This window comes from Zingiber officinale, chromosome 11B (assembly GCF_018446385.1).
Source record: "Zingiber officinale cultivar Zhangliang chromosome 11B, Zo_v1.1, whole genome shotgun sequence".
NCBI lineage: Eukaryota > Viridiplantae > Streptophyta > Magnoliopsida > Zingiberales > Zingiberaceae > Zingiber > Zingiber officinale.
In genome coordinates, this window is record NC_056007.1 from 83,797,677 (window position 1) to 83,821,338 (window position 23,662).

General features: G+C 38.3%; 2 protein-coding genes across 2 annotated transcripts; one reads left to right on the plus strand and one right to left on the minus strand.

Annotated features, from left to right (window-relative positions):
* Positions 1-8,198: 8,198 nt before the first annotated feature.
* LOC122034574 (probable ADP-ribosylation factor GTPase-activating protein AGD13) lies at positions 8,199-20,102 on the plus strand. Its single transcript, XM_042593878.1, has 9 exons — positions 8,199-8,351; positions 8,859-8,947; positions 17,093-17,177; positions 17,479-17,554; positions 18,197-18,360; positions 18,429-18,558; positions 18,715-18,831; positions 18,929-19,024; positions 19,580-20,102. The coding sequence occupies exons 2-9, from the start codon at positions 8,908-8,910 to the stop codon at positions 19,859-19,861; spliced, it is 990 nt and encodes a 329-aa protein (XP_042449812.1). The 5' UTR covers positions 8,199-8,351; positions 8,859-8,907; the 3' UTR covers positions 19,862-20,102.
* Positions 20,103-21,384: 1,282 nt separating this feature from the next.
* Positions 21,385-22,294, minus strand: LOC122034991 (probable ribose-5-phosphate isomerase 1). Its single transcript, XM_042594351.1, has one exon. It carries the CDS (start codon positions 22,266-22,268, stop codon positions 21,483-21,485), a length of 786 nt encoding a protein of 261 aa, XP_042450285.1. The 5' UTR covers positions 22,269-22,294; the 3' UTR covers positions 21,385-21,482.
* Between the last annotated feature and the right edge of the window lie 1,368 nt (positions 22,295-23,662).

The following is a 23,662-nucleotide window of genomic DNA, read 5'->3' on the forward strand; positions in this document are numbered from 1 at the left end:
ATCAACAGAAGAGTAATTCAGAATATTTATTTATTTTTAAAACAATCTTTCCCATATTAATCCCAGTATGAACTCACATGTAAATAAGAAATAATATCAATTATTTATCCTCCATAATTTTATTATTTTAACTCATTTCACTACTTGTAATATCATTTTAATTTCCTTTTAAAAATAATTATATAAATATATATAATTTCATTATTTCTTTATTCATGCACAAAGATAAATATATGAGTCAAGAGAGATGTACCCACTTTATATACAGCAAAAGCATCGAGTGTCGGTAGGTCACCGTACTCCACTCGAGCTCGTGCCTATAAACATAATACCAAACATAACTCAAATAATCAAAAGACTATCCAATAAGAATCATGACATGAACATCTAAATTTTTATCTACAACTCGAAGTCGAAAGATCATTTTGATCTCACTTCCTCGTAATATTCCCCATCCCCAAATTGATTTGGATCAAATATATCTCGCATATTTTCCCCATAATAAGTTTAAGTGCCTTCATCCTATTAACATTATGGAAAGGCTATCAAGACAAAGAAAACAAAATGATATCAGATTCACCTTGAGGAAAAATTGATCGCTCTTGTTTGTTGATGGAAATCAAGAAAGGAGGTCATCGCTAAAAGCCTAAGAGAGAATGAAAGTAACAAGAGCTTACTATTGTTGGTAGAGAAAGCAAGACAAACCAAAGGGTGAAATAGCTGAAATGTTGAAAGAAAAAGGAAGGAAACCCTTTTCCGTTTTGCTGGTGGCCTTGACTAACTCCGACGAAGGCTCCGATGGCTATGATGAGTTGGAAAAACAACAACAGAAGCGAGGAGGAGATTACTTCCCTTGACGTTGGAAGCGAACAGCAGCTACCACTGCTTGTAGGAGAAGAGAAGTCAAAAGAAAAGGGGGTTGTTGTGCTTGAGAGGAAGAAAGGGGAGGGATCTATCGTTCGTCATCACTGAAGAAGAGAAAGAGGAGGAAGGGAGGGGTTGTTGCTCGTGTTCCTCTTGCTTGTTAGTGAAGAGGAAGGAGAAGGACTCGTGCTGAAAAAAAAAAGTTCAACTCATGGCCTAAATCCACATTATCTTATGCTGGGAAAGCCCAACTAGTATCATTAGTCCTGCAGGGAGTAGAATGTTATTGGATGTCTATTTTACCTCTCCTACAGGGAATCATAGCCCGCATTTACAACATCAGTAGATCTTTCATGTGGACAACTAGAAAGCTCCCTATCACATGGTCAGAGATAGTCCGCCTAAAGGCGGAAGGTGGTCTTGGCTTGAGAGCGACTTATGAGCATGGAGCCACACTCTCCTGACAAAGGTTCTATGGCACGTACATGACAAGAAAGATACACTATTGATATGTTAGGTCCACCACACATATTTACAGTAGCATGTACGGGTGTGGGGGTGGCAAGCCAAACACACAGACTCCCCACTTATCAAGCTCCTGGTGCACATTAGAGACAACATCCTCGACATGGTAGGTAGTTCGGAGGTAGTAGGATAGATATGTAAATACCTTGAGATAGTTTTAATGGTCAATCTAAATAAGTTAGGTCATATTATGTTTAATCCTTATATCTAAGTGTGCAGAAACTTAGGAATACAAGAAGTCGAAAGAAAGATTTAGGTAGCGAAAAGAATGGCACGACAAGGGAGTCGATGGGTTCGGTGCATCCGAGGGATGAGGTGCTGCCGAAGAGTACATAGGCGAATGAGAAGGATGTGCATAGTACTTCCGAGGGATGAGAAGCTGGAGTGGAAGATTACTTGATAAGAAGGCTGGAGTTGGGTTCGAGTGAACTTAACTCTAGATGATCATAAAATCACCCAAATGACTGGAGCAGCAGCCATGCAAAGTCAACTCTAAGTTGACTTTGTCCAAGTGCCTGAACTCTAGGCGCTCGAACTAGCTTGGTACCAATTAGGCATCTCCACTTCGAGATGTTGCTACGGATAACTGTTGGAGTTCATGTCAACAACACTTCAAACGTCTGGACCGATCCAAGCACCTCGACAAAGATAAAAAGTTATTATCAGCCCATTGAAGAGCAATTGAGGAATAGATAAGGTGCATCGTTGGGGATGCTCGGACCCAATTTAGGCGTCCGGAGCTACCATGTTAGCCAATGGTCAAATCTGACCAGTAGACTATAAATAGAGCTATGATCCTATAAGTTCAGCGCAACAATCGAAAATGAAACACTTACTTCTATTGTTTACTTCTTTCTATTTTCTGTACTTAATTGTTATAAAAGGCTACTCCACCAGAAGGAGATTTTTAGTGAAGATTTCAAAGTCTTGGACTAACAACTGTTGGAACCCCAAGGTTGTTTTGGTATGATCAACAAGTTAAGTTAGGTCTTGTGTGTTTTTAACCTTGTGTCTAAATGTGCAGGAACTTAGGAGCACAGGTAGTCGAGCGGAAGACGTAGCTAGCGAGAAGGACAGCACGCGGTGCGTCTGAGGGATGAGGCGCTGCGGAAGAGTACACTAGCGGACGAGAAGGAAGCGTGCCGTGGTTCCGAGGGACGAGAAGTCGGAGCGGAAGACTGCTCGAGGAGCAAGAGACACAGATAGCAAGAAGGTCGGCACGGGGTGCGACCGAGGGATGAAGACTGCTGATGAGTACGCTGGCGGACGAGAAAGAAGCACGCGGCGATTCCGAGGGACAAGAAGCCAGAGCGGAAGCCTGCTCGAGATGACTAGAAGTTTGGTTCGGGTGAGCCCTATTCCGGATGATAGAGATCACTCAAGAGGAGCAGAAAACCCGGAGCTGAAAAAAGTCAATGGAGTTGACTTTTCCCTCTGGGGCGCCCGGGGCTCTTCCGGGTGCCCGGAGTTGACTTTTTGATCGGATCGAGTTTTGACTCGATCTGAACATTGGGGGATAAATTTTATCCCCCTCAAGGCGCCCGAAACCCTCACGGCGCCCTACCAAGGCTATAAATATAGCCTTGGTCCAGAAGCTTTTTCAACAACTCAAGAATTGTAATTCCAACGCTTGTGTGCTTTAAGTTTAGAGTTGAGCTTCTGTTTCTGTACTTAAACACTGTAAGAGGCTTCTCCGCCTGAAGGAGATATTCTAGTGCACTTCATCTTCCTTGGATTAACAACCTCCCTGGTTGTAACCAAGTAAATCTCTTTTGTCTCTTACTTTTAGTTTATTTGTTTAGTTTATTTATGCAAGTGTTCTGTTGAGAGTTCGAGAAGGGTTGGTTTTTGTTTTTATATTTTAGGCTATTCAATTCCCCTACTAGCCGACCGCCGCGATCCAACAACAACCTCCCCAGTTGTAACCATGTAAATCTTGCCTCTTCTTTTCTTTTATGTTAATTAATTCTTGTTCAACTAACCTGTGTTATATTTGCTAACTTCGAGAAGCAAAAGAAAATTTTTAACTCTTATTTCAGGGCAATTCACACCCTTTTTTTCGGCCACACCGGGATCAACAAGACCCTTTCTTCCGAGTTCAGTGAGAAGAGTGGAGGTGTCAGGAAAGCTTATGATCATTTTAGGGACTCCAAAGCCAGGAAGCTTTGGGCAGTGACAATATGGCAGAAAGACCTCCAGCCAAATCATGCTTTCACAGTGTGACTCTTGGCTAATGGGAGGCTACCAGTGTTAGCTGGATAGGACTACATAGAGGACTTCTCACCTTCTATCGACATGATGAGGAGACTTTGGACCATGTCTTTTTTCAATATGAGTTGGTCCGACAGCTATGGGGACAAATCAAAGCTTGGCTATAGATGTCGTCACAGATGTCCACTTACCAATGCATATTGTGAACCTTCAGAGGGCAGTATAGAGGGACCTCCACCTTAGCCAGGGCTTGTCACCTTGCCATGTTAGCAATGGCTCATCACATTTCGATGGCAAGGAATGATAACATATTTGAGGGGAAGAGATTTGATGACGAGCAGGTTCTTAGGAATATATAGATACACGTCTTTAGGGCGTTTGGTGGATTCTCGGGTTGGGTACCTATACACAGGTGATACTTTTGAGTTCATACTATTTTTGGTTACTAACCTATTTACACATTCAGCATATATGCATAGAGATACCATACTTGGGAGCATACATTATAACATACATGTAGATTAACATGGTGAGGGCATACATTTTGTTACTGCTTAAGTGTAGGGATCCTTGTACACCTAGCGACAGCATGAATCTTGATGTCATAGGCACCACACATGTAGATAGACTGTCGATGGAGCTACTAGGGAGCAGTGAGACATCATTCTGCACTTGTATAGGGTTAGTGATGAGGTCTCTACCCACCGGCCAATCTTGGGACATTTTGGCATAATACATTGAGGTTTGTCGATCATACATATTTCCCTACTACAGATACAAAACTCAGGCAGGAGGTGCTTCCTATTAGATCCACCCAGAGGCGGACACTCTGGTTACAGATACTCCCTTCCACAGCTAACTGGGGGAGACATGCAGATGGGCTACTAGAGCAAGATTCTGGTGTATGTAGCCTGAGTAAGTTTTGATGTGATCAACCGAGTTAAATTAGGTCATGTTGTATTTGATCTTTGTATTTAAGTGTGCAAGAACTTAGGAACACAAGAAGTCGAGCAGAAGATACAGCTAAAGAAAAGGATAGCACGGGAAGTGAGTCGGTGAGCTCAGTGAATTTGAGGGACAAGGTACTGTCAAAGAGTATATCAACAAACGAGAAGGACATGCACGACGCTTCTGACGGATGACAAATCGAAGCGAAAGATTGCTCGATGAGAGAAGACCAGAGTTGGATTCGGGTGAGCTCAATTCTGGATGGTCGAAGAATCAGTCAAGTGATTAGAGTCTAAGACGAATAAAGTCAACTTTGAGTTGACTTTGTCCTAATACCTGGACCAAGTCTAGGCACCTGGACCACCTTGGTGCCGAACATGCACCTTGTCATAGAGTCATTGTTGTGGATCACTTTTGTGTACACTTCAACAATGATCTAGGCGCATGGATTGATCCGAGTGCCCAAGAATGGATAAATGACTTATCACTTAGTCGTTGCAAAGCGAATTGAGGCGACCAGCTGGGGGTGCTCAGATCGGGTCTAGGCACCTAGAATTTGCTACGTCAGCAAACGACCACTTTGACCAGTAAAGCTATAAAAAGAGGCTTGGGGCTCAAGATTCATGACAACACTTTCTATATTTTGAATTTATTATTTTATTTTTCATAATTGTGCTTTCAACGCTTGTACAAGGTTTCTCCGTCTCTAAGGATTCGCTCGTAGAAAGAAATCTTAGTGAGTTGACATTGCCTTAGATTAGCAATCTTTTGATTACCAACCAAGTAAATCTGATTGTCTCATATTTCCTTTTTATGCATTTCAGCTTTCATTTATTAAGTGTTTATGTAACTTAAGTTAAAAGATTGAGGAAGTGTATACTTATAATTTCAGGTAATTTACCCCTTATTGTCGGCCCACACGGGACCAATAGCTAGATGGGATGCAGGCCACCTAATAGAGCACTCCAACGTCATGGATGGAACTTTATCAGATGTTACCATTGAGTGAGTGTAGTGTGACTAATGAGGAGTGAGGAGAGCTGAGAGAGTTGACCATAGTGGATGGAGTCATATAGTAGAGTATGAGGAATGCATGTGAGAAAGACTGTATGAGATGAGAGTGATATATGAGAGAGGGGACTACAACGCAAGGAGTTATGTAGTAGAGCATGAGGATTGTATGCAAGAGATATTACATGAGGTGATGGTTATGAACAGGTGAATAGATCCATCTTAGAATGATCTATCTAGTCTGTAGTAAATAGCTAGTGGTAAAGACACCTTAAATCCGTTTATGGCTAAGGCTTTGCCACAAAGCCCAAGGTGGTGAGTAGGCCCACCATAAAGATCTATCTAGTTCGCAACAAAATGCTCGTGATAAGGACATCACAAATATGTTTATAGCTAGAGCTTTGCCAAAAATCTCATGAGGGGTGCATATGGCCACCACAAAGGCCTATTTAGTCTATAGCAAATGACTCATGGTAAAAACACATCAAATTTATTGATGACTGGTCACTTGCAAAAAGTGATTTCATGGGACTTAGAGGTGACACCGGATGGTCCTAGACCCATGGCGCAGGAGGAGGTTGATCGAGATGACTTGGAGCCATCAGTGGTTCACAGATACATGATAGAGCCCATGACATGGAGGATGTGGCGACACCCAGGATAGAAGATGCAAGACATAGTATGGATAATGGTGAGGATGAGATACATGCAGTATAGACAGAGATCATAGGCGGTGTTGATTGATACCTCAGCTTTGGTACCCTGTATAGAGGATGAGTAGGCAGCCAGCATATATCATAGAGAGAGCGAGAGATGGTACATGAGTGAGCAGATGTACACTACCATGGCTCCCCTTCTAGATATAACAGTTCATAAGATATGACATAAGGGCCTTTGTGGTTATTTTGTATAGTTGTGCATATTTTGATGATATATATTTACTTTTCATAAAAAAAAATATAATACTTTTAACAAGTGATGCTTTGACTAAAGACTTTGAGTAACAATCCTAATAAGTGACTATAGGATATATATCTTCTTGTAAGGAGTGGTGAATTCTTTGTTAGCTATTCAAACATTCTTGGACACTTCGGCTTATACCTAATCATTCCGGATACACACCTCTTCGGAAATGCTTGCTTAAGATGTCAAAATATGTCTCCATGGCCAAGATGACTTGAATATCTCAAGTCGAAGGAAACTCACACTTAAGCTACAGTAAGAGCTTCATTGATATATCCATATTTGTAGAGAACTATATGAAGTTTTACAGTAAGTCACTCCAATAAAATAGTTACCATAACTAGCACCCACATTTAACTCTCGACATCCTAATATCTCAGTCAGTGAGAAACAACTGCATAGTTAGACCAAGAAGTATAAGTTGTGCCAACCTCACAGAATCGATGATGTTCGAACACATCAATTCGTCGACTAGAGAAGATTTTAATATATTCATAATTATATATGTAGAGATGCCCATTAGTTTGATCCAATCACAAGCTCTCTCATACTATAAATCATATTATGGATATTCAGTAAATGAGTTTAATATCCAATCAAATACATATAAAATGTATATAAGATAATTATCTTAAAATACCTTTCAAATATAACACATTAATCATAAATTTTTCTCACATACCATCACATTTGAGAAAACAGAGAAAGATTTACCGACGAGCTGGGAGGCCAAGAAGAAGATTCAGGTGACGTGGACTAGGCAAATACCGACAAGGTCGCCACTTGACCTTGACGCTCGCGCTCAAGCTCTTCGCCTACCTCAATCTTTGCGACTCCTTGACCAGGTCGAAGGTCACATCCTTCATCAGCAACTACATGCACCGTGTGAGCGCCGACCCCTCGCCACGCTCCCGCTTCAACCTCCACATCACCCCGCCAATTAGCGCGCAACGCGGCACGTATTGCACCAACCACCACTAGGGACTTGAGCAAACAGAGGCCGGATGGAGCCACTGGCAGTGACAAGCGGTGGGATCACAGGCCACTACAGAGGCATTGAAAAGGCGTCGGGGATAGACCATTGAAGGTGGGGAAGAGGCACGGAATTAAGAAGGCCGCGCGCTTAATGATGTCCACGTGGGCCTCGAGGGCAACATGGACAGTTGGGAGCTTGCGGAGCACTTTTTTTTTAATCGGAGCGGATTCTACCGGATCCAATCCAAAAACTTGCTAAATCAAAAAAAAGTTAAATTACACATCTACCCATGATGATGGAAGACATCGTGACCAATTAAATTAATATTAAATATAATTTTCTAATCTTCTGGATGCGTTAGCCATGTTCTCATTACATCTGAACAATGTATCCGTCAAACTTGTCGAATTTAGTTGGTCAGTATTGTTGCAATGGTACAGAATCTCGATAAAAGCTTTGTATAACTCTGTCCCACCGTGCTGACCGATGATTATGAGCCGTGTGGGGCGCCCGGTGCAATGTCTCCGTCAAACTTAACGTGCGCATTGAAATTAAATTTCCCAAAATAATTTTCCTCCTCTATGCGCTGTCACTGCATCATAATTTGGATAAAATTAGAAGTGGAATTAATGGTTCGGTTCAAACCGGCCCGGTTTGATTCTAGATGCGTGGTCGTCTTTGTACGAATTGGAAACCGCGGCCCGCGACACGTACGATGTAAGATTACTGTTATTTTTTAGTCAATTATTTCTGGGTATTCGTCAGCCAGAGGAGCAAGTTCCAGCATCGGCGACGTCGTGAAGCTCGATTCATTCCGGAAGGCTTTTCTATCAAACCGCGTTTAGGTTGCCTGGTAAGATCGATTTGCGGCGATTGCCCTTCCAACTTTCTTGTGTTTTGGGGAAAGATTTGAAATCTGTAGTCGATCCTCTTCATCTTCAAGATCCTAGTTTTTCTTTTTGGGTAAGCATTAAGCTGCTGAGGCTTTGTTTCAGACGCTTAAAGTTCGTTTTTTGGGGGGTTTTGTTTGCCTTTGATTTTCTTATGGATTGAAAAGAGTTTGAAGTAACATTTCCCGACTACTTTGTTGGCTGATAATTTTTACCTGATATATACAGAGATCTGAAGTTTGCGGACTATTTGACTTGTATATTACCGTAGTTCGGCAACCTGTTATTGTTTGTTGAGTTCCTATTTTAGGCTCGTATCCCTTTTCCTGTAGTGGTTTTTCATCGTAAGGTTATACCTGCAAGTAAACTTGCACAATGTGAACGATTCACTAATCAATATATCCATTAACTTCAGAAATCTACTTAATGTTGAATAGTGACTAAATTATCTTCTTTTTTTTTATCTTCAGTTTTCTGATTAGCCCGGCTGTGGAATATCGAGATCATCAATTTGTAGACATGAGCATCCGCTACTACAGATCAGAGAAGCCTGCCTCGGGTGTGCACTAGTGTAGTCTTTCATATTCATCATCCTTATCTTCAGCTTACTATACACCAGATAATATTTGTTGTTTGGTTGGGATAAAGCAAAGTTCAAGGAAGCTGTATTTTGAGAGTAAATATTTTTTTATATGAATTATTCAGTGCCTGGTACACCACCATAAATCAAGCTATCCGAGTACATTGGGCAATTGCTATGACAATTAGCTTCACTCTTTAGATTGTTGTGGAGTGATTTAATTAAGCCTACATTAGCCTCCATAAATTCTCCACTCTTTTGCATTCTTTGAACGACAATTTACCAAAGGGCGCACGTAGGTTTCCAAATTGACCAAAAGATGCATACTACTTTGGTATTTACCAAAGGGTGCATTCAATTATGTGCTCTTCCCGTTTTACCTCTACTGACAAATCTAATTTTTTCTCTCTCTTTTCTCTGTCTTTTCTCTCTTCTCTTTCCTCTCTCTTAAGCATGCAACCTCTCTTCTTCTTCCTCCCCTCTCTTTTCTTTTCTTTCTTTTTTGCATGCATGCATAACATCGGTCTAATATGCAAATCATATCAGGCTCACAACGTTTAGGGTTTAGTTGATTTTTTCAATGGCATTTTAACACCTTTAGAGAAACCAAAATAATTAATGGAGGACACCGTTGGACTCCTTATAGCCTCAGAAATCCACGGAATCTAAAATGGTAGCAATCTGATGTCTCTAGATCGATTAGTGGATTTGATCGAAACCCACTGATGGACTTAAATAGGTCCGATTGGACTCATTTTAGGTCTTGTGGATTTCTAAGGTTGCAAGGAGTACAACGGTGTCCTCCATTGCTTATTTCGGCTTCTCCAAAGGTGTTAAATTATTATTGAAAACATTAGTCCAATGTGGGCCTGATATGGCTCATATCAGACCCACAACCATATCAAACCCACATTGTTGGCCTGATAAGGAACCATATCAAGTGGACCTAATATGGAACCATATCAGACCCTATTAGGTAAAAGAAGCGGGTTAGGTTTGGGGTCCTTGGCCCTATTAGGTAAAAGAAGTGGGTTAGGTTTGGGGTCCTTAATCCATAAACACGTTCATTCTATCTCCAACTGAAACCAACCAACCACTCGAACGATATCATCTATCCCCGTTAGAAAGCCATTGGAGTTCATTTAAGAGAAATTTAGCTTACACTTGACCCCCCGCATCTTCCCTTTATTCGTTTTCAAATTTCGTGTAGAAGTAAATTCTCAAAATTTATACCAACCTTTCCTTAAGTGATCTTACAACGAATAGGAGTTTTTCCATTGTAAATGAGTACGGAGCAATCAACGAATTTCGTTAGGCCTGATATGGTTCCATATCAGGCCCACATTGTGCTGATTCTTTTGATAATATTTTAACACCATTGGAGAAGCCGAAATAAGCAATGGAGGGCAACGTTGAATCTGATGGACCTAGATAGGTCTGATTGGACTCAGTTCAGATCCTGTGGATTTCTGAGGTCAAAAGGAGTCCAACAGTGTCTTCCATTGCATATTTTAGTTTTTCCAGTGGTGTTAAAATATTATCAAAAGAATCAGCCCAATGTGAGCTTGATATGAAATCATATCAGGCCCAATAGAATTCGTTGATTGCTCCGTACTCATTTACAATGGAAAAACTCCTATTTGTTGTAAGATCACTTAAGGAAAGGTTGGTATAAATTTGGAGAGTTTGCTTCTACACGAAATTTGAAAACGAATAAAGGAAAGGGAAGATGTGGGGGTCAATTGTAAGCTAATAAGGCACAAAAAGAAAAACCAATTTCTCTAAAAAAAACTCTTGACGACTTTCTAACGAGGATAGATGAGATCGTTCGAGTAGTTGGTTGGTTTCAGTTGGAGATGGAATGAATGTGTTTATAGATTGAAGGACCCCAGACCTAACCCACTTCTTTTACATAATAGGGTCTGATATGGTTCTATATCAGGCCCAACGTGAGCCTGATATGAATCATATCAGACCCACGATTCATACCAGACCCACGTTGGACTGATTTTTTCGATAATATTTTAATACCTCTAAAGAAGCCGAAGTAAGCAATGGAGGGCACCGTTGGACTCCTTGTGACCTTAGAAATTCGCAAGACCTGAAATGGGTCCAATCGAACCTATCTAGGCCCATCAGTGGGTTTTACCACATGACCTGAAATGGGTCCAATCGAATCTGTCTAGGTCCATCAGTGGGTTTTGAGTTTAGAGTAAAACCCACTGATGGACCTAGATAGGTCCGATTGGATCCATTTCAGGTCCTGTGGATTTCTGAGGTCATAAGGAGTCCAACATTGCCCTCCATTGCATATTTCAGTTTCTCAGTGGTGTTAAAATATTATCAAAATAATCAACCAATGTGGGCTTCATGTGGAACCCATATCAGGTCCAATGGAATTCATTAATTGCTCCGTACTCATTTACAATGGAAAAACTCATGTTTAAGATCACTTAAGGAAAGGTTGGTATAAATTTGGAGAGTTTGCTTCTACACGAAATTTGAAAACCAATAAAGGAAAGGGAAGATGCGGGGATCAAGTGTAAGCTAACATGGCACGAAAAGCAAAACCAATTTCTTGTAAATGAACTCCAATGGCTTTCTAATGGGGATAGATGAGATCAGTTGAGTAGTTGATTGGTTTTAGTTGGAGATGGAACGAATGTGTCTATGGATTGAAGGACCCAGACCTAATCGCTTCTTTTACCTAATAGGGCATGATACACATTAGGCCCAACCATATCAGGCCCATGTTGGGTTGATTTTTTTAATAATATTTTAGCACCTTTAGAGAAGCCAAAATAAGCAATGGAAAGCACCATTGGACTCCTTGCAACCTCATAATCCACAGGACCTGAAATGAGTCTAATTGGACCTGTCTAGGTCCATCAATAGGTTTCGATCAAAAATCGATCTAGAGACATCAGATTGCAATTATTTCAGGTTACATAGATTTATGAGGTTGCAAGGAGTTCAACGGTGCCCTCCATTGATTATTTCGGCTTCTTTAAAGGTGTTAAAATGTTATCGAAAAAATTTATTAAACCTTAAACGTTGTGGGCTTGAAATGATATGAGGCCCACGTTATTCATTCATCCATGAAAAAGAGAAAGGAAAGAGAAGAGAGGAGGAAAGAGAAGAGAGGTTGCATTAGGGATGGCAATTTTCCCCGTGGGTTTGGGGCCCCGCGGGGAAAACCCGAAATGGGGATGAGGATCCCCGATTTTTTAGGGATGGGGCGGGTATGAGAATACTATCCCCATCCCCGAACCCGTCCCGAATATTATTATTATTAATATTAATAAATAATAATATGATTTTTTTAAAAAGGTATTAATAATAGTGTTAATATTAATATTAAAATTTTTGAAAATATTATTAATAATAATATTATTAATATTGATATTAATATTAATATTATCATTAATAATAATAATTAAATAATAATAATAATATAAATTAAATTTGGGAATGACCAGAGTAAAGACTTCAGGTGGAGTAACTGAAGCATTTCCAATAAAGATAGGGTTACATCAAGGATCAGCTCTAAGTCCCTATCTTTTTACATTAATTATGGATGAACTCACTGTGCATGTTGTTTGCAGATGATATTATTTTAGTAGATGAGACACGTGAAGGAGTAAATGCTAAGCTAGAATCTTGGAGGGAAACACTAGAAGGGAAAAGTTTTAAGCTTAGTAGATTAAAGACGGAATATATGGAATTTAAGTTTAGCAATATTAGAAGTAATGAAACAATTGTTAAGATAGGAGAGGATGAGTTGCCTGGAACCGAGAGATTTAAATATTTAGGATCATTTTTACAAAATGATGGAGGGATTGAGAGAGATGTCTTACATAGAATACAGGCAGGATGGGTGAAATGGAGGGGAGCGTCGAGTGTTTTATGTGACCGTAAAGTACCTCTTAAACTTAAAGGTAAATTCTATAAAACTGGAGCTGAATGTTGGGCTATGACTCGAGCACATGAGCAGAAGATGAGAGTTGCAGAGATGAGGATGTTAAGGTGGATGTGTGGACATACGAGAATGGACAAAATAAGAAATGAGAGCATTAGAGAGAAAGTAGGAGTTGCATCTATTGAGGAAAAACTCAGAGAGACACGTTTAAGATGGTACGGACATGTACTTAGACGACCAATAAATGCTCCAGTTAGGCGATGTGAAACTATGATAAACATGCATATAAAACGAGGAAGAGGAAGACCAAAAAAGACTTGGTTAGCAACAATAAAACAAGATAAAATTTATTTAAATATAGATGATGATATAATAGGAGATAGAGCTCAATGGCGTAAAATGATTCATACAGCCGACCCCACCTAGTGGGAAAATGCTTGGTTGTTGTTGTTGTTGTTGTTGTAAATTTGGGAATGAGGCGGGGATGGGGGTGGGGATGGGGATTTGATCCCCGTGAGTTCAGGTTCGGGGAATCCCCGAACTCGAAAAATTGAGAACGGGGCGGGGATGGGAATGGCAAACCCGCCCCCGCCCCGCCCCATTGCCATCCCTAGGTTGCATGCATAGGAGAGAGGAAAGAGAAGAGAGAGAAAAAATGGTAGAGACAAGAGAAAGAGAAAAAATTAGATTTGTCAGGAGGGGTAAAATGGAAACAACATATAATTGAATGTGCCCTTTGGTAAATACCAAAGTAGTGTGTGCCTTTTAGTCAATTCGGAAACCTACATGTGCCCTTTGGTAAATTGTCGTTCCTTGAATAATTAATGGAGGGCACCGTTGGACTCCTTATAGCCTCAGAAATCCACGGAATCTAAAATGGTAGCAATCTGATGTCTCTAGATCGATTAGTGGATTTGATCGAAACCCACTGATGGACTTAAACATGTCTGATTGGACTCATTTTAGGTCTTGCGGATTTCTAAGGTTGCAAGGAGTACAACGGTACCCTCCATTGCTTATTTCGGCTTCTCCAGAGGTGTTAAAATATTATTGAAAACATTAGTCCAATGTGGACCTGATATGGCTCATATCAGACCCACAACCATATCAAACACACATTGTTGGCCTGATAAGGAACCATATCAAGTGGGCCTAATATAGAACCATATCAAACCCTATTAGGTAAAAGAAGCGGGTTAGGTTTGGGGTCCTTGGACCTATTAGGTAAAAGAAGTGGGTTAGGTTTAGGGTCCTTAATCCATAAACACGTTCATTCTGTCTCCAACTGAAACCAACCAACCACTCAAACGATCTCTTCTATCCCCGTTAGAAAGCCATTGGAGTTCATTTAAGAGAAATTGGTTTTGCTTTTCGTGCCATATTAGCTTACACTTGACCCCCCCGCATCTTCCCGTTCCTTTATTCGTTTTCAAATTTCGTGTAGAAGTAAATTCTCAAAATTTATACCAACCTTTCGTTAAGTGATCTTACAATGAATATGAGTTTTTCCATTGTAAATGAGTACGGAGCATCAACGAATTTTGTTAGGCCTGGTATGGTTCCATATTAGGCCTATATTGTGCTGATTCTTTTGATAATATTTTAACACCATTGGAGAAGCCGAAATAAGCAATGGAGGGCAACGTTGAACCTAATGGACCTAGATAGGTCTGATTGGATTCATTTCAGGTCCTGTGAATTTCTGAGGTCACAAGGAGTCCAACAGTGTCCTCCATTGCATATTTTGGCTTTTCTAGTGGTGTTAAAATATTATCAAAAGAATCAGCCCAATGTGGGCTTGATATGAAACCATATCAGGCCCAATAGAATTCGTTGATTGCTCCGTACTCATTTACAATGGAAAAACTCCTATTTGTTGTAAGATCACTTAAGGAAAGGTTGGTATAAATTTGGAGAGTTTGCTTCTACACGAAATTCGAAAACGAATAAAGGAAAGGGAAGATGTAGGGGTCAAGTGTAAGCTAATAAGGCACAAAAAGAAAAACCAATTTCTCTAAAATAAACTCTGACGACTTTCTAACGTGGATAGATGAGATCGTTCGAGTAGTTGGTTAGTTTCAGTTGGAGATGGAATGAATGCGTTTATAGATTGAAGGACCCCAGACCTAACCCACTTCTATTACATAATAGGGTCTGATATAGTTCCATATCAGGCCCAACGTGAGCCTGATATGAACCATATCAGACCCACGATTCATATCAGGTCCACGTTGGACTGATTTTTTCGATAATATTTTAATACCTCTAAAGAAGCCGAAGTAAGCAATGGAGGGCACCGTTGGACTCCTTGTGACCTCAGAAATTCGCAAGATTTGAAATGGGTCCAATCAGACCTATCTCGGTCCATCAGTGGGTTTTACAACATGACCTGAAATGGGTCAAATCGAATCCATTTAGGTCCATCAGTGAGTTTGAGTTTAGGGTAAAACCCACTGATGGACCTAGATAGGTCCGATTGGATCCATTTCAGGTTCTGTGGATTTCTGAGGTCATTAGGAGTCCAACAGTGCCCTCCATTGCATATTTCAGTTTTTCAGTGGTGTTAAAATATTATCAAAATAATCAGCCAATGTGGGCTTAATGTGGAACCCATATTAGGTCCAATGGAATTCATTAATTGCTCCGTACTCATTTACAATGGAAAAACTCATGTTTAAGATCACTTAAGGAAAGGTTGGTATAAATTTGGAGAGTTTGCTTCTACACGAAATTTGAAAACTAATAAAGGAAAGGGAAGATGCGGGGATCAAGTGTAAGCTAACATGGCACGAAAAGCAAAACCAATTTCTTGTAAATGAACTCCAATGGCTTTCTAATGGGGATAGATGAGATCAGTTGAGTAGTTGATTGGTTTTAGTTGGAGATGGAACGAATGTGTCTATGGATTGAAGGACCCAGACCTAATCGCTTCTTTTACCTAATAGGGCATGATACACATTAGGCCCAACCATATCAGGCCCATGTTGGGTTGATTTTTTTAATAATATTTTAGCACCTTTAGAGAAGCCAAAATAAGCAATTGAGAGCACCGTTGGACTCCTTGCAACCTCATAATCCACAGGACCTGAAATGAGTCCAATTGGACCTGTCTAGGTCTATCAATGAGTTTCGATCAAAACTCACTGATCGATCTAGAGACATCAGATTGCAATCATTTTAGGTTACGTAGATTTATGAGGTTGCAAGGAGTTCAACGGTGCCCTCTATTGATTATTTCGGCTTCTTCAAAGGTGTTAAAATGTTATCGAAAAAATTAATTAAACCTTAAACGTTGTGGGCCTGAAATGATATCAGGCTCACGTTATTCATGCATCCATGAAAAAGAGAAAGGAAAGAGAAGAGAGAGGAGGAAAGAGAAGAGAGGTTGCATGCATAGGAGAGAGGAAAGAGAAGAGAGAGAAAAAATGGTAGAGAAAAGAGAAAGAGAAAAAAATTAGATTTGTCAGGAGGGGTAAAACAGGAATAGCATATAATTGAATGTGCCCTTTGGTAAATACCAAAGTAGTGTGTGCCTTTTAGTCAATTCGGAAACCTACGTGCGCCCTTTCGTAAATTGTCGTTCCTTGAATGTTTCTGTTTTAATAAATGTTTGGCATAAGGTAGATCACTTGATTTCTGATAGACATGTCTCCACGTTCTCTGCCCTGCTTTTCTCTTATTCTTTCCTGTTTAGCCGACCAAAGCTCTTTATGGTGTTCAGCAACTGATTGTTTTTAACTTTCTATTCATGCACTGCCACCATGGGAGTCCTAGTAGACTATGATCTAAGTAATGTTTGGGTCTTATATACAGTTATTTACATTAATTATTGTTTAAAAGATAAGATTTTGGGAAAAAAATGTCCATAACATTCAGATAGTATGAGATCCAAGAAAATTTCAGCTTTGTGGAATCTAGAGATATTTTATGGAATGCCACTGTTGTTACATGCAGAAATTTTCCTTTGCTGGAAGTACATCTAGGATACATTAGCTCCAGGAACACTGTACTTTGGTTAAAGCCTAGTAGATACTGGTGATTTAATTAAAAATATCACATAAGCCTAGTAGATGCTTGGACAAAAATATTTCCCCACTTATGGAATCTAATATTCATTTCTACTTAGTAATCACAAATTCGAAATCTAGAAATTTTGTATATTCCTCATAGATCAGAAAATACCCATATGATCCTTTATGTAACAGGTAAAATGAGAAAACTGAAGGAGCTTAATCTCAAAGGTGATAATCGCATCTGTGCAGATTGTAGTGCTCCAGATCCAAAGTGGGCGTAAGTACTTGCATTCTGCCATGAAATGAATAAGATTACGGGAATAATTTGGAACAATTGAAACTGATATTTACATTGAAGTGTAAAAAACCTTTTTTCCCGTAGCTAATTGCTATGAAGTTGTCCTCTTTAAGGAAGTTTTTCATTTCACAATTGTCTATATATTCCAAGCCAATAAAAAATTACTGACTTAGCAAAGTGTTAATTTATGAGACTGATTAGACAGTAAATGAGTTCAACCAACAGTCCAGTACTGATGTCTTGTAGTCTAACCTGAACATTTCGTCATTGCAATTTGCAGGTCAGTGAATATTGGTGTTTTTATATGCTTAAAGTGTAGTGATGTTCACAGGACTCTTGGTACAGATATATCAAAGGTACTATTTGAGATGCCAAATATGTTATATATGAATATTTAATCCATTGCCTTTACACTTGACATTCCATTGTAAGTCGACATCAACATTAACATCAAATCAACAACCTGTTTTAATCGCAAAACATTTCATGCATCAACTCTATGAAATTTCTCCCTTATAGCCTTTTTCAATTCTTCTCGTGCAAGTAATTGGCTGGATAGTAAGATCCCAGTTACTAGCATAACCTTTTGAATGCCATTTGTGTCATTTATTTGTTTTATTTTTGTGTACATGGCATTAAACTTTAGATGGTGTATTACTAGTTTTTTTTTATCAATGAAATTTGAAACTTTCTGTGCACACAGTTTCCAGCTTATGCCATTCAGAAATTGTTTAAATATCCAATATCTCACTTGACTCTAAAGGTCTTTCAAACTTGTAGTCTTTCAGATTGCTTTCCTCTGCTAGTATGTTTTGTTCGAAACAGCTGCTCCTAGGGTAAATATTAGTAGAAGAATCTTGTGGAACCAATTGCATATCCTGCTAAAGGGACTGTGCTTTTGCGAAATTCCAATTGGATAGATTCTGATATTTTGTGTTAAATACTGTGTCATTTCTGATTTCGCTTGCTTTTTCACCTCTGGTCTTGTTGAAGTTCAGGTGCTGCCTTTGACATTGGAAGAATGGAGTGAAAGTGACATTGATTCCATGATTGAAGTGGGAGGGAATACATATGCCAACTCAATATATGAGGCTTTTCTTCCTAAAGGGTATCGAAAACCTAAACCAGATTCAAATAATGAGGAACGAAGCAAATTTATTAGGTAATTATTTCACTGTTTCTCCTGAAATTGGTTCATTAACTGCTTGTTAATGATCCCAGTCTTTGTAGGTCAAAGTATGAGTTGCAAGATTTCCTGAAACCAAGTTTGCGTATAGTGTCTTCAAAGATATCCTTCGACGCATATGAATCTTCAAGGGATTTGGATCACAAGCATCAACCCTGCAGTTCAAAGAAGACAGTAAGTCGTCTTTGAACATTCTTTGTTTTAGAGCTCATAAAGTTGTTCACAATGACTATGTTATGTGTTACTCGCTTTTTATGGTACTCCACTGCTTTGCTCTTTTAGTAAACACAAAATAGTGATCAAAACTGATAGGTACTTTTTATGTTACAGGAAGATGCACGGGAATTTATTGGTGAATTGAAGGTCAAAGTAATCAGAGGCATAAAATTAGCTGTTAGAGATTTGCTTACAAGTGATCCATATGTAATTTTGAATCTGGGGCGGCAGGTGAGTTGATTTACTTTGATTATTATCCAAAGGAAAATGGTTAGTGTATTATACTAATTTTACCTTCCAATTTCCACCTGTCATCTGATGGTTGCAGAAAGCCCAAACTACAATTAAAAATAGCAATTTGAATCCAGTATGGAATGAAGAGTTCAAATTTACAGTACCTCAACGTTATGGAGCATTGAAACTGGTAAAATCAGATGAACCATTTTTCTTGTAACTAAATGTTTATGAAAACCAAGGTTAGAAAGTAGATTCATATAACTAATAAATTGTGAAAAATAAGTGTACCGATGCAGAATATAATTTGATACCAACATTGTTGACACTAGTATGATTATAGTTTCCATAAGAGATGAAAAATGAACTAACCGGGCTCTCAAGTTATAAGGGACATCAAGAATAGTTTGCATTGTAGCATAGATGTATACTTCTGTAACAGCATGTTATTGTGTTAGACTTCCATCCATTGTTTGAACTCGAGTTGATGAATTGTACTCAAGTTAATGAAAAATTCCTTTCTCAAGGACAATATGTTATAGAATAATCTTCAGTCTTTAGTGACTAATGTACACTTTCAACAATTCCATTTAGCACTTCTGATTAATTTCACTTTCACGGCCACTGCACTTCTCATTTATCTTGTTGCAATATACAAGCCAACAGTTACAAACCAATTTTAATAGTTCAATTTCTGTATAAAAATCTGTTCTGATATGAACTTTTGTTGCCCTACGTCAAACAGCAAGTATACGATCACGACATGTTTTCTGCGGATGATATAATGGGCGAGGCTGAGGTTGATCTCCAGCCTATGATCACTGCTGCATTAGCTTTTGGGGATCCTGAGCTTCTCGGAAACATGCAGATCGGAAGGTGGTTCAAAACAAATGACAATGCACTCATTAAGGATAGCTTCATTAACATTGTGGATGGAAAGGTAAAACAAGAGGTACATCTAAAGCTACAAAATGTAGAGCGTGGAGAGATTGAACTAGAATTAGAATGGATTCCTGTAGATGAATGAACCTTCTCGGCTGGTGGTTGGTAATTTTTTGACTTGCTAGCTCTATCAGTTCATGCGTTAAAGAGGGGTCATTATTATCTTTGTGTAAAAAGGTATAGATCTTTGTTATTAGTTTGTATCATATGTTTATTTGAAGATAGATCCTTCACTGAGTGTATTTAGATCTTCCGTACATGTTGGAGCTATGTTTCGTGTATCAACTTTGATTTAATTCTAATTATCAATTTTTAAATGGATTTAATTGAGATTGTGTCATTGAATTTAATGCCTCGTTAAATAATAACAGTTTAAATTTTAGGATGAGAGTAATAAATAGGAGTAAAATACCTTTAGGGTGCGTTTGGTTCAAGTCATCATGTATAACCTTGGTTGGTAATCACATAACCAAGGTTATGGGGAATAAAATATAACCAAATGGTGTTTGGTTCAACCTAGGTAATGCAACAAAAACTTGTTTGTTTGAAGGTTTTAATGAATACCCTGGTTTAATATTTTACCGTATTACCCTCAATTACAAAACTAACTCTACATAGTATTATTATTATTATTTATTTATTTATTTATTAATATTTTTTACTTTTCTTTTTCCTGTATATTTTTTTACTTTTTATGTGTTTTTTTATTTTTTTAATATTTTTATATTTTTATATTATTTATATTTATATTTTTTATTTTTTTATTTTAATTTTGATTGATTTATTTATTTATTTTTTTAAAATTTTTTTTAAAAAATTTTTAAAATTTTTAACATTTTAAAATTTTTAACATTTTAAAATTTTTTTAACATTTTAAAAAATTTTATTTTTAAAATTTATTTTTTTTATTTTTTTATTTTTTGAAATTATTTATACCCCTATACTCAAAGGTAAAGTTTGATATTGAAATTTAAAATTTTATTTAAAGGTCTCCTGTTAATTTATTATATATTTTAAAAATACAAGTCTTTACTAAGTTTTCAATGCACTCCCTTAATAGATGTGCGGAATTTTTGACTTTTTTTTAGACCAACGAGATTTTGGAAAGAATATTTATTTTCCTTTTTTTAAATTTCAGATTACTCCTAATAATTTAATTTGACTCCATGAGAATAGATTTTTCATTGCAGATGAACAGTGTAGCATTATTCTCAAAAAGAAGGGCTCGTGAAATTGTAGACTCTGGGAATTGAGGGTTGACTTTGTCAAAATCTCGAGCAAAATCAACTTGAATCAGGGAACCAGAACCAATTCACGCTGCTTCTTCAGAAGAAGATTGAAAAATAAAACACCAGAGGACTTGTAAAAAAGACAGGAAAGTGTTTCACAGATTAGATATATTACTAGGATTAAATGAGATTATTATTTTTTGAGATTTTCCTGATAGCTATCCACTGCATTTCAATCTCTGAAACTTGATAGTTGATACACAACTTAGAAAACTAAGAAAAGAAAAGACAGTTCAAGACAGAGATCTGTAATGCTGTAATCCAAAATAAATCTACTGAAACTTGATTGTTTATCCATCATTGAATTAGCAGTCGAAGCTTAATGGAGACAGTTGATGTTTCCATACTGTCAAAACTGGTTTCTTTATGATGTTTGAAACAACACATAATTTATCTTTGAACTCGATCACATGCCTCTCAGAAACCATTTGACTTCGCCTCTTTGTCCATCAACACCACCCCATCCTTCCTGGCTACGATCACGGACGTCGCCAATCCGAGGAACATTCCGTGCTCGACCACGCCGATGATCCTCAGGAGGTCATCGCTGATGGCCTGTAGATCTCCGTGGATTCCATCCTCGAAGAACAGGTCCACAATGTAGTTCTTGTTATCCGTCACAAATGGCTCAATTTCGGATTCTTTTTCGGTAAAGGCGCTAGCTTTGGTGTTGATTGAAGCCGTACAGAGCTTGAGGTTGAAGCCGGGCGTGCCGTCGAAGAGGTTTTGTAGTCGGCGGAGAGTGAGGGCCCAGCCGAAGGGGATGACCTCCACGGGGATGGCGAGGCCGCTGCCTCCGAGGCGCGAAACGAGCTTGGAGTCGTCGACGATGACGACGAAGCGGCGGCTGGCGCCCTCCACCATCTTCTCCCGGAGGAGGGAGCCACCGCGGCCCTTCACAAGGTTGAGCGCCGGGTCGACCTTGTCCGCGCCGTCGATGGACAGGTCGACCACCGGGTGCGCGGCAAGATCGGTGAGGGGGATGTTGGCGGCCGCAGCGCGGGCGGCGGCCCATTCGGAAGTGGGGATGCCGACGATGTCACGGAGGTCGCCGCCGCGCAGGAGGTCGCAGATGCGGTCGAGGGCGTGGGCGGCGGTGGAGCCGGTGCCGAGGCCAAGGACCATGCCGGACCGCACCAGCTCCACGGCGCGTAGGGCGGCGATGCGCTTCAGGTCATCCTGGGACTGGCCGGCAGCCGCCATAGCTTCTTCCGTCAGCGAGCGAGAGGGTTGGAGGAGGAATGGCGATCCCATTGCCGGATCGGAAGATCGCTCGAGAGGTTTGATTATATTGGAGGGGTAGATTGAAATTTGGTAAATCTATAAGGTTATTTTTGTCTCAAAGGGTAAATAACGAAGGATAATATTGTCTTAATATTTTGGTTAACCAGGGAATCAAAGAAAACCCCAGTTTTATGGGGTTTTCTGATTCCGAGCTATATGCCCAACTTGCTGATGTGTCAGGCATGTAGCATAACTTAGGAATCATCAATTACCAAAACCAAACAAGGTTTTGGTGGATAACCTTGGATGAATAACCAAGGTTATCAAAGATAACCCCGAACCAAACATGCCCTTAATGTTTTATATTCCGTAGTATTTTGTACCCTTGTGTTTAAAAAGTAATATTTAATGTTCCTTTAATCAAAAGTCATGTACGAGAAATCTTATTAAAGATAATTATTTCTCTTTTTTATCATTTTCTAATAATAATAAAGAATAAAAACATATTAAATTAACTATTATATCTTTGGTAAATTTTTTTATAAAATTCATATATATATTAAGCATAAACAACAGAAAAATAATAACTCTGAAAAGGATAAGTAATCAAAAATTTATTCTATCACTCTTATCAAACAAAAAAATAGAATTAAAATTCTAAATTGATGAATCAAAATTAAATGAAGATGAACAAAGATCATTATTAAAATTCTCCTCATCATCATCAATGTGGCATATAATATAGTGATAGTGATTTTGGTTTATTAATTTAAAATTTTGATTTTTTTTTTCATTTGATGAGGATGATGGAATAAGTTTTTAGTTTATTAATTTAAAATTATGATTTTTTTTTTCATTTGATGAGGATGGTGGAATAAATTTTTGGTTAATTATCTCTTTTAAAGTTGCAAAGTTTCTATTATTTATATAGGTGCATGTATAAATTTGTGAAGGTTTTTATTGAGAGATATAATAGTCAATTTAATATTTGTTTCTCTTGAAGTTATTATTAAAAAATGATAAAAAAAGCATCATTGTCCTTTATTTATTGTTTGTCATATTTAATAATATTTTTAATGAGGAACTTATGTTCCATTTTTATTTAATTTTAATTTATCAATTTAGAATTTTTTTTTCTTTGGTGAGGATGTTAGAATGAGTTTTTAGTTAATTATCTATTTCGGAGTTATTGTTTTTTTTATTATTTATGCTGATTCACTTATGCATAAATTTTGTGATAGTTTTTATGAAAAATATAATGGTTAATTTAATATATTTTTCCCTTTTTAAAGTTATTATTGTTAAATACATAATTATCTTTTATTTGATTTGTTTTTTATAAAAAAATAAATGTTATTTTTTAAATAGCAAAA